Here is a 12,332-nt window from a genome sequence, read left to right on the forward strand (position 1 = left end):
AAAAACCAACAGAAAACCTTCAAAATATATTTGTATTACTTATATTTGCCTAAAATCATATAACAAAATTGAATTTTTTTCCACTGAAATTAAAATAGAAATTGATTGCCTGAGTCTGTTACTTACTCTTTACTCTTTAATGAGGTAATAGCCATAAGTTGGGTCTATAATGTTTAATTCTAAAGTGTTTACATTGTGCAAACCACAGAAAATACTTATAAAGCAATTGTATATGGAGTTGAGTGTTCTGAGTTCAAGTCCATATTGAGCCACTTACTAGGTTTTTTTTTTACACTAGGCTGAAACTCATTTTTCTAAGCCATAAAGTGAGGATAGTAATACCTACTTTATAAGGTTGTGAAGATTAACAGATAAATTTGTATTGTACATTGTAAAAATCATTATATAAGGCACAGTTGTTCATTTTTTAAGCAGTATGTAAATACTTTTCACTTTCTTTGATTGTTAGGGCAATCGGTAATGCTCAACTTTAGAAAGACAAGTAAAAGAAAACTAAGTAAGTTAACCAGAGGAAATGGCAAGATCAGGATCAGAGGACTCAAATTTTTATTCTTTCTTTTCCACTGAAATCTTCACTTATCTAATAAAAATTCAGTATTTCTTTTTGCACTTATTTAATTTGTATATTTTGCTTGAAGTTGCTTTCACTGGGAGCAGCAAATTCATTTTAGTTTATAATGTAACTATGTAAAGATTTTGAAATATTAATAGAAATGAGAGAGATAAGTGTGATCATACATTTTAAATAGGAAATCCATTGGTACAAGTAATGGACTATCTTTGAACAGCTAACTCCAAGTGTTCATTCACATCTTTTGTTTTACTGTTTAGCAATATTTGCTTCTAACTTTATATAAATATAATCAGTTTTGCACATCAGTGGGTTTTTTCTATTTTTATTGTTCATATTATTTTATCTATTGATAATTTATTGCTGTTTTCTATTGATAAAATTTATAGAGTTTTAGTGGAAAAAAATGTTTAAAGGAAGGATGTACGGGTGACATGGTAAGGATGCTGCAATGTGAGGTACCTGGAATTGTCAAAATTTTGGTGAGTATCTTTCTCTTGTTTTTCTTGCTTTCCTTCACTGGAATGATGTTTTTGACTTGGAACAGATTTGGGAATTATAATAATAGTAGCCTAGTCATATTCTCTTTGATGGTGACTAAGCTCTCTAACATTTTGTTGTGTTGATTAAAGTAGTATTTAAGTGGTACTTAAAAGTAAAAAAAAATAAAAAAATAAAACACACACACACAGAAACTAACAAAACAGGCCATGACCAGTGATGAAAGTCTATCATGCACAGAGGATGATAATATAATTCTGTTCCACATATGGTTAAAAAAAATTTCAGAGTTTCTGAACCCTTTATAGTCTTGGTTTTGCTATTTCATTTTATTTAAAATATCTTCTTGATTTTTTAGTTTATCAGTAAGTAAACCAAAATTTAAAATATATATATATGTATTATGTTTAGGTATGATCTTCTCTTTTAGATTTGGCATTTAAATCCTATGGCCATATAAAGTAGAACTGGTTTTTGAGATCAGCTCTACTATTTGACTGAGATTGTTTATAGCTTGTTTCTTCTGTTTTATTTGTTGTATATTCACTATAGTTTCATTCTCACTGTCTTCTTTCAAACATTAAAGCTAAGAAGTAACACTAAAGAATTTTGAAAATTGAACTACTTTAGGGCTTTTTTTTTCCCATCACTTGCAGTTTGAAGTTGTGAGAAAGGATGAATATATAACCATTGAAAATTTAGGAGCAAGGTAAGTTTGAAATTAAATATTCTACTTTTTTTTTTAGCATGTATATATTTTTCAGTTGCTTCTTTCTGTGTTTTCTGTTACTTTTTGGTGCTTCATTAAATTGAAAGACAATATCAGTTGTGTGAAAAACTGCATTTAATTGACATTTGTTTACCCTTCCCCACCTCTTTGTAGACACTTAAATTCTAAAGAGGAAAAGAAAATTATGTGGATGCTTTTACCTTAAGTATGAAAAGAATCCCTTCATGAAAACCAAACATATTTTTCTTAAAGTTATTTAAATTAGGTTGTTATAAAAAACTTTCTTCTAGCTTTCACAACTCATCCAGGCCTCCAGGCTCATCTGAGAATTAGAATCATTCTGTTTCTTAGATGAGAAAGCTGTATTGTTACTGTATATACTGCTTATATATCATATATAAGCAGAAATTCACTGAGCTATAAATTGTTTCTGTTGAAATTAGGAATTTCAATATAAAACTTACCCTAATCCATTGATTTTCTTTTCTTTTGTTTAAAATGTCTACCATTTTTTAATCTACCAGGATTAGACATTAATACCTGAGGCATCAATTTTCCCTGTGAGCTAATGAAACGCAAATCTTTATCTCTGCTTCAGATCTCACTCTCAAAACTCTAGGTCTATCTACCGGAATGCTAAATATTTCCATTTTTATTTTTCAAAAAGATCTATAGTTCAATATGCCCACAGTTAGATTCACAATATTTCTTCCCAACACTGCTATGTAACTTTTTTTAGGTCCAATTAATTCAGCTTCTTAAATATATTGTACATGCCTCCTTCTGCCCTTGTGCTTCTATTAAGCTAAATAAAGTTATTTTTCATTTGGAATTCTGAAATAGCTTCTATACTTGTCTTTCTGGCTCCAGTCTTACCTTTCTTCAGTCTGACTGTTCAACAGTCTATAGAACTGTCTGTTCAGCCATTAAAATAGCTTTTTTAAAAGAAAATTGGAAATACTTCACTTCTCTGCTTGAAAATCTTTAACAGACTTCTAGTTGTTCCTGGTTAAGTTCAGACTTATTAGCTTGGTTCTTTAAGACACTTTGGACCCTGCTATACTCACTGGTGTCTCTTGTCATTCTTTTCTTACTATATATGCAGCAACTATACTCAACTTGTTTTAGTTATTAAGTGTGCCATCTGTTTTACCTCTAGATTTTGCCCAGAATACTCCACTCCTTTGGATTTGGCTGGTTAAAACTTCTAGAAAGTCCTATTTACTTTGCATTAGGTGTTTCAATGACATATTCCCTTTTTTTCTCCTATTAAAACATTTACTAAGTTCTGTTGTACTTTTATGGCTCTCTTTTCCATTTGACTATAGCCTCCATGAGGGCAAGAACTTTAACTTGCTTACTGGTATATTCCCAGAATGTAGCATAATGCCTGGCATATAGCTAGTACCCAATAGTTACACGACAGATGTGGAGATTCTGCAATGAGTGTGTTACTTTTCTTTTGATAGGCAATTAACTTATTTGGAACTGAACTGCAAGGCTGTTTTTCTTGCCTAGTGGTTCCAGTTTCAATTCAGATCTTTTGTCTTTAGCTGAGCTGCTGTGAATGAGTGTTCCACATGTATGGTTCAGCTGTCAGTCAGAGACGTGGCCAAAAAAATTGGGGGATCTCTTCTCTATTTCCTTTCTGGAATTCCCCCACACTCAACAGCCATGGCTCCATGGCTTCAATTTTTTGATTCCTTTAACCAGGGAGACCTTTGTTTTCTGCTATGTTATACTTGTGCCAAAGAATTGATGCTTTTGAATTGTGGTGTTGGAGAAGACTCTTGAGAGTCCCTTGGACTGCAAGGAGATCCAACCAGTCCATCCTAAAGGAAATCAGTCCTGAATATTCATTTGAAAAGACCCTGATGCTAGAAAAGATTGAAGGCGGGAGGAGAAGGGGACAACAGAGGATGAGATGGTTGGATGGCATCACCGACTCGATGGACATGAATTTGAGTAAACTCTGGAAGTTGGTGATGGACAGGGAGGCCTGGTGTGCTGCAGTCCATGGGGTCGCAGAGTCAGACATGACTGAGCGACTGAACTGAACCGAACTGAATGTTATACTTAGCCTCAGACTAAAAGCTCTAAAAGTGATAAACTTAATTTCATGTAGTTCTCTTCTCTTCTCTCTGAGCATATATATATACTCTCTACGTTCAGTTTGTTTGGTTGGTTTCTTTCTTCCACTCTTTGGTGTCTTCAAGGAGTTGCTTTTTGAAATTTGTGTAAGTTTTATAGTTATTTTCTGTGGGAAAACCCTGGAATAATTGAACCTTATTATCAAAAGTGGAAGAACTACCTCATAAGGTTTTATGAATGAATGACAGAAATATTTGGTTGTTTTTTAACTTTAAAATGCTTTATTGTTATTAAAAAATGCTTAAAGAAAAGCCCCAAAATGCTTTATTGTTATTAAAATATGCTTGAAGAAAAGCCCACAAAATATAAAAACAGAGTTTAAAAAAGAATTATGAAGCATACAGTCTTGTGGCTTTACCGAAAGCACCAAATAGTTTTGTCGGCGCTCCAGAAGCACTCAGTTCTCCTCTTCCTAGGTAACTGTTGACCTGACTTTCACAGTAATCATCTCTTCACTTTCTTTATTAATATAAATGCATTTCTAAACACTGAATTTTTTTTATAGGTTAGGCTTTTTTAAGCTATAGTTCATATACAGTAAAATTCACTTAAAAAAATATACGTTTAAATGAGTTTCTTTATATACAACCAGGTAACCACTACCATGATCAATAGCTCTTCGTCTTCCCTAGTCTATATAAAATCTATTACATAGTCATTCCTCTTCAACCTCTAAATTCTGGTAACCAGTGATATGATTTCCATTCTGATTAATACTGCTTTTTTCTGATTATCCTCTAGTGGGAAGACCTGTAGCATCTGGATTTATTTTCCTAGCGTAATGATTTTGAGATTCTTCCTTGTTATTGCATGTATCAGTAGTTCAGTTTTCTTTGTTGCTGAGTAGTCTTCCTTTGTATAGATGTACCATAACTTATTTATCCATTTAACAATTGGTGACATTTGAATTGTTTCTGGTTTTTGGCTTTATAAATAAGGCTGCTATAAATATTCATGGATTACTTTTTGTAGAAAGAGATGTTTTCATTTCTCTTGGGTAAATTCCTAGAAGCAGGATTGCTGAGTCATATGGTATGTGTTTAATGTTACAAGAAACTGCCAGACTGTTTTCAAAGTAGCTATACATTTTGTTATTCTCACCAGCATTGTAAGAGATCACCAGCATTGTAAGAGAATTATAGTTTCTCTGTATTCTGTTTAGCACTTGGTATTATTAAATTTAAAAATTTCAGCCATGTTAAAAGATACATAATGGTATCTTATTGTGGTTTTAATTTGCATTTGCCTAAATTTTCAAAACTAGTTTTCTATTTTAGATCCTTTGCTTTTACATGGTAAATCTCAGAAACACCTTATAAATTTCTGTAGACTTCTTGCTGAGGTTTTGATTGCATTGAATTTGTAGGTCAATTTGGGGATGATTTATATCTTAGCAATATTGAGAACGCCCATCCATGAAGATGGTGTATAATTAATTTCATTTAATTTAGTCTTCTTTGATGTTGCTCAGAAATATTTTGTAGTCTTCTGTGTACAGGCTTATAAATATTTTGTTAGATTATCCATGTATATTTGACTTTTTATGCTATTGTAAATGATAATTATAAAACTTCAATTTCTAGTTATTTCTATTATATAGAATTGATTTGTGTCTATTGAACTTATATCCTGTGACTTGCTACTTACTAATTCTAATATTATTTGTAGATTCTTTGAGGTTTTCTATAAATGAGTATACCATCTGTGCATAATGACAATTTTATTTCTTTTTTGCAATCTGTTTGCTCTTTGTTTATTTTTCTTTACATGTTGCATGAGCCAAGTTCTCTAGTAAAGTGTTGAATACACTTGTGAGAGCAGACAGACATCTTTGCCTTTTCCAGATCTTAGGAAGAAGCCTTCAGTGTTTCACCATTTAGTATGCGGTTACCTGTAGAATTTTTACAGATGCTCCTGTTTAGGTTGAAGAGATTCATTTCTCGTGCTACCTCTCTGAAAATTTTTATAATGAATGAATAATGAACTAATGCTTTTTAGCATGCATTGAGATAATCATATGGTTTTTGTCTTCTTTATTGTTAATCTGTTGAATTACATCAGTTTATTTTCAAATGTTGAATCATATGTGCATTACAGGAGCAAATAGTTAATTGTCATGATCTTTATTTTATTTCATGTTGCTGCTTGTCTTTTAATTTCTAGCTTTATTGAGCTATAACTGGTATGTAATATTGTGTAGGTTTAAGTTATACAGTGTGATGCTTTTATATATGTATAATATTCACATATATATGTTCATATATATATATATATATACACACATATATATATGAAACAGTTACCACCGTAAGGTTAGTTAATATATCTATCACCTCATATAGATTTTTTGTATGATGGGAATTTTTAAGATGTTTTGTTTTTTTGGCTGCACCTTGTAGCATGTAGAATGTTAGTTCCTCAACTCAGGATCAAACCTGCACCTCCTGCATTGGAAACATGAAGTCTTAATCAATGGACTGCCTGGAAAGTCCCTAAGATCTACTGTCTTAACAACTTTCAAGTATACATTGTAGCATTGTTAATTATAGTCACATGATATATTTTGGATCCCTGGTTTGTACCTTTTGACCCCTTTACCCATTCTGTTGTAGAAACCAGTACTCGAGAAACCAGGCACCACACTTGGAGAGTGGGAGAACTCAGGTCTATTATGCTGGGGGGCCCAGAGGAGTTAACAGTCCAAACTCTGAGCCCCAAACAAAGGGGTTACAGAGTTTTTTATACATGGACAGGCATGATTAAATGGGTTTGCGGGTTTGCAGGGCCTAGGGCGATTGCAAAGAGCAAAACAAGGGTGAGTGAGATAAGCTCCAGTTCCTAGTATTGTGAGTCCCTACTTTCTGAGACCTGCGTGATCTAGACTTTGCAAGGAGCAAGCTGGGTTACAGATGCAGAAGGAGCAGGAAGTTATGTAAAATTTTAATTTTTCCTCTTCATTACCCCCTCTTGATGCTTCTATCACTTATTGTAGAAAGCATCATCTCATGTTTTGGTAGGACATTCAGAGCTCCCCATCATTTAGGGGGCTATATTGAGCTATTACCATTTGTAACTTTATGGATTTAATCCAAGAGGTTATGAACTGACAATTACATTGAGAATACAAGGACCACAGAAGAGCACTGCAAAGAACATGAAGAGAGGACCTGTTAAAGGGAGAAGTCACGATGCCCAGCTCCAGATATTGTTCTAATTACCCAGAAATTAGCTAGTTTCTGTCTTTGTATGATGTATTCTCTTAGTGGTTGGGCCTTGCCCTTGACTATTTCTGATTGGTTTATAGCATTCTTCAATTAAGAAGAGATAGAGTCATCTCTTTTCAGCTGTCAGTAGGTCTCAGTTCAGTTCAGTTCAGTCTCTCAGTTGTGTCTGACTCTTTGTGACCCCATGAATCGTACCATGCCAGGCTTGCCTGTCCATCACCAACTCCCAGAGTTCGCCCAAACTCTTGTCCATCGAGTCGGTGATGCCATTCAGCCATCTCATCCTCTGTCGTCCCCTTTTCCTCCTGCCCCCAATCCCTCCCAGCATCAGGGTCTTTTCCAATGAGTCAACTCTTCGCATCAGGTGGCCAGAGTATTGGCATTTCAGCTTCAGCATCAGTCCTTCCAATGAACACCCAGGAGTGATTTCCTTTAGAATGGACTGATTGGATCTCCTTGCAGTCCAAGGGACTCTCAAGGGTCTTCTCTAACACCACACTTCAAAAGCATCAATTCTTCGGCGCTCAGCTTTCTTCACAGTCCAACTCTCACATCCATACATGACCACTGGAAAAACCATAGCCTTGACTAGACAGACCTTTGTTGGCAAAGTAATGTCTCTGCTTTTGAATATGCTATCTAGGTTGGTCATAACTTTCCTTCAAAGGAGTAGGCATCTTTTAATTTCATGGCTGCATTCACCATCTGCAGTGATTTTGGAGCCCCCGAAAATAAAGTCTAACACTGTTTCCATTGTTTCTCCATCTATTTGCCATGAAGTGATGGGACCAGATGCCATGATCTTAGTTTTCTGACTGTTGAGCTTTAAGCCAACTTTTTTACTCTCCTCTTTCACTTTCATCAAGAGGCTTTTTAGTTCCTCTTTACTTTCTGCCATAAGGGTGGTGTCATAGGTCTAGCCCTTTCCTATTCTGTAAAACCACCTCAGCCAGGGAGTCTAGTTGGTCCTGTAATGAAAAGCACAGCAATAATACTGATTAGGGATAGAGGCCAGAGTTGACAATGAAAATCCATTGATATTTTGATAGCAAGATCCTCAAACTTCTGCCGTGCATTGACCAGCCAGCTGCCAGAGTGTGGCTGGAGCAAGGCTGAAGAGTCCTCAAGCTTCTGCTGTGCATTGACTAGTCAGCTTCTGGAGTAACTAGAGCAGGGCTCAGCGTCCTTCATGGGTGAGGGCTGTTGTCTTTGGAACCAGACCTTGAGGAGGTTTTTTGGGGTCCCAAACTGTTTTCCAGGTGTCCTCATCAAGGAAGCTGCAGATTTCTTGACTCTGGTGTAGTGACTCTAAGGGATGACATCTGTAACTTTAACAGCAGTAAGGGTTGCCAGGATGACCATGTGAGGGCCTGTTCAAACTGGCTGAAGTGGTTCCTTCTTTTAATCTTTAACCCATATCTCATCTCCTGACTGATAGGGATAAACCCAGTTGCCCAAAGGAATGGGTATCCTTTTTAAGCTTTCTTGGGCGATATGGCTGAAGACTTTTCCAGGGCCTGGAGGTGTCAGGACATCTCCAGGTCAGCTAGTTGTTGGTGGTCTCCCTTGAGCTTTTCTATTACTGGGGGAAGTCTCCTGTATAAGATCTCAAAGGGAGAATAGCCTGAGGACCTCAGGGTGCATTTATGGAGGGAGAGGAGAGCCCACAGAGTGATAAGGCAGCTTGTTCTAGCATTGTCTGGGTGTTTGCTGGGTGGATGGATATTCTTGTTGTACTACTACTTGGAGAAACAAACTTAACAAGAAAGTTAAAGATATATAGCCCAAAGATTAATAGATTAGGAAAGCTGTTGTGGGGCTAGCCAGGAGAACCAGGTCCAGACATTGGTTTGTGACATTAGTGCTTCTCTAGGCATGAGAAGATGCAAGAATTTGGACTCATAAAAATCTTTACCTAAAAACATCTGACTTATCTGAAGGCCTGTTTTCTGGGTTTTTCCCAGAGCATAGAGTGCCTTATTTTTTTGTCTCCATCCTGAACTCCTTTCAAGGGTGTGTTGAAGGTCAGCATTTTGTAGTGGTCATGATTTAATCTTTGTAGAGGCAGCTGGCAAGGGCCACCTTCCAGTCAGCAAGGTCCCTTCATAGCCACATACTTGGCCATATTTTTTGGGCATTTCATGGTCATTCTGTCCCACTTAGCTGGGAAGGCTCATTCCCAGATCTAACAAAGATTCCATTGAAAGGCCACTCAATGTGTTGTCACTAGACCAGGCCTTGTAAGTAGCAAAAGTCTCTGGACCATATCTGTCTTACTAGCCTCTTGGTCCAGGAAAATATTTTCTCTTGTTGTTTCTATCCATATCTAGAGTTACATTATTACAATTATTGATCTCATATGAAACTGCATATCAGCATTTTATCACAGGCTTAGTCACACATTTGTTAACATAAGAGATAATGTTCTGAAGCAAGCTACATAGAAAATAATATAGTTAGCAGTTATTAGTAAGGTCACAAGCAAGAATTTAAGTCAAGAATTTTCACTGGGTATAGCCTGGTGTACCCCAGCTCATTTGACTCAGTTAAATGATTATAGCCAAGTTTTCATCTCCTGGTTGTATATCATGGAACATCTGATCTTTATGCAAAGACTGGTTATTGAGATAAGCTTTTAGAAACAATCTTAGAGTGTCCTTTTTAATAACTTAATTAAAACTTTTGGCAATATAACATAACAAGGAACTATCTCAGAAGTGAGTCTTAGAAGCACAGACCTTAATTAACAACACTAGACTTAATATTCAGTGAAACATTTTTCTTCTTTTTTTTTTGGAGAACTCACTGTGAGGGCATTAACACTGTAGCCAGGTAAGGCTTTAACCCATCAAATAAAAATGAAGTCTGTCAGGGAGCTGGGAAAAGCCAAGAGGTCATCTTGGATTTCCCCTAGCCCTGGCTCTTTGATTTTGAGCTGTTGTTTATCTATTTTTAATTTCCTGATTTAGGAGCAGACTATTGCCATGTTTTAAGGACATCAGGACAGCAAAAATCTTAACTGTGAGGGTTTTTTTGTTGTTGAAGCAGAATGAACTTTGGCTACATGTACCATAATCTTAAATGATGTTTATTTACTTTATCAAAGTAACAAAAATATTTTAAAAACAAATATAACTCACTTAAATTTTTAGGCAAAGAAATTCATAATCTGTTATTTAAAGCTGCATTCTAAGAACTTTGTTCTCTAAATAGAAAGAAGACCAAATTCCAGTCTGGGACCGGCTTACTGTTAGTAACAAAATTTGTTTATTTGCTTAATCTTAGAAACTCTTTTCTATAAATCTTGAAGAACTAGCAGTATTTTTTTAAAGGCATGAGAATAAAACCATAGAAAGCATGTTTAAAATCCGATTCTATAGCAATTGACAAGGAAACCTGGTCATAACATTTTAATATGATAACTAGAATTATAATTGACCATATTTTATCAGGACATATCAGATTTATATGAATTTTACACAATTTTAGGATACCTATATTAGTAACATCAACCATACAGTATAATCTGAAATGATTTATTACCCCTTCAACAGTACTTCCTTTGTGACTCAGCTAGTAAAGAATCTGGCTGCAATGCAGGAGACCTGGGTTTGATCCCTGGGTTGGGAAGATCCCCTGGAGAAGGAAAAGGCTATCCAGTCCAGTATTCTGGCCTGGAGAATTCCATGGGCTGTATAGTCCATGGGATCGCAAAGAGTCGGACACAGCTGAGCAACTTTCACTTCACTTCAGCAGTACTTCCCATGTAATTTAACATGTCCAATGAACCCAGGTAGCTTAATAGCTCTTTGGGATGTCTCAGGGGCCCTCTGAAGCATCCCAAATTTATCTAGAAGTCAAGTTGTTTAGGAAGTTTTATCAATAAATATCAAAAGGGTTTATAACAGTCAGGTGGAATCGTATAAGTCACAATAGTTATTCACTTAGCCAAAGTTAACAAAAGATTTTAAAGGTAAATTTAGAACAGATCAATTAAGAGGTAAAGAAACTTAAATCTATTATTGAAAGTAGTTCAACATCTGAAGAAAGTATGTCCTGTTAACAGAGAGAAAGGCCAAATTCAAGTTTTGTACCAGCTTACTTTAAACTCATTTAGGTGCACAGACTTTTTAGGGTCCATTTTCCACAAACCTTTTAATCACTCTCTGTAACAGCCACCTGTAAGTCAGACCTACTTTGTTTTCCCTTTATAAAATAAAATTTTATTTTTTATATCTTCTTTATTAAAAACATACACCTTACTTCCTTATTAGATTAGCAAACAAACATTAATACTAGATATTTAATATTGAATATTTCCCGGTTTATGTGAATCTGAAATTTATTTAGGTTAATTTTTCTTGTACTTAGAATTGTTTAATTTATAAGCACTCAATTTTCTTTAGGTCAATTAAATTAGAATGCATTTACAACTTAATATTATCAGTAAAAAGACATACACTGAGACATACATAAATCCAGACAGACAGACAGAGATCTTATAGTTTTCTGTTTGAGATTTAAAATATCTCTTTGACTCCTTTTTTTTCTTTGCATGAAGTTCTAATTTGCCCAAGACTGAGGTCTCAGGCAGAGTGGGCTGTGTATCTCAAGGACATGGAAAGGGTTAACTTCAAGCTTTTTCCTTGGCAGGCCTTTTAACAAGCTAGTTATTTTTAACTGTATATGCAAAAAGAATTGGCTTTGCAGTTTCCAAAAAAAGTTTCTCTCACTCAGTTCAGTCAGCAATCACGCACTCACAATCATTCAGAGGCTATCACAATGCCTCCCTTCTCCTGAGTCCCCAGGTTTTCTTAACTGTTGCTCCCTTCCTGGGAGCCCCAGGGAGGTTATCAGTTACAATGCCTCCCTTCCTCCCAAGTCCCCAGTTCTTCCTATCTAGTGTTCCCTTCCTGGGAGCCCAAGGAGGTGATCAGTCTTTTCTACCCGTTGGGGTAGGTTCCTGCCTGGGGAGCAACCCCAGAGCCTTACCTTATCCTGTGGCCATTCCTGGTGAGTTAGTCCATCCCTCCAATAAGTCCAGTCGGGGCTCGGCCGTCTGGAGATTTGGAACACCGGTCTGAAAGAGAACCTGGAATACCTTCAGCTGGGGCACCTCCTTGTTCCTCTGGGG

The 12,332-nt window shown here is 35.8% G+C and overlaps 1 protein-coding gene across 11 annotated transcripts in view; it reads left to right on the forward strand.

The window, feature by feature from the left end:
• The window catches only part of DZIP3 (DAZ interacting zinc finger protein 3), a 144,704-nt gene that overhangs the window by 43,713 nt on the left and 88,659 nt on the right, over window positions 1-12,332 (forward strand). For all 11 annotated transcript variants that reach the window (XM_010838572.1, XM_010838579.1, XM_010838580.1 and 8 more), the window contains 2 exons: window positions 982-1,074; window positions 1,750-1,802. In XM_010838572.1, coding sequence (XP_010836874.1) covers window positions 982-1,074; window positions 1,750-1,802 — 146 coding nt within the window. The remainder of the gene's footprint in view (window positions 1-981; window positions 1,075-1,749; window positions 1,803-12,332) is intronic.

Source organism: Bison bison, unplaced genomic scaffold (assembly GCF_000754665.1).
Source record: "Bison bison bison isolate TAMUID 2011002044 unplaced genomic scaffold, Bison_UMD1.0 scf7180017864098, whole genome shotgun sequence".
NCBI lineage: Eukaryota > Metazoa > Chordata > Mammalia > Artiodactyla > Bovidae > Bison > Bison bison.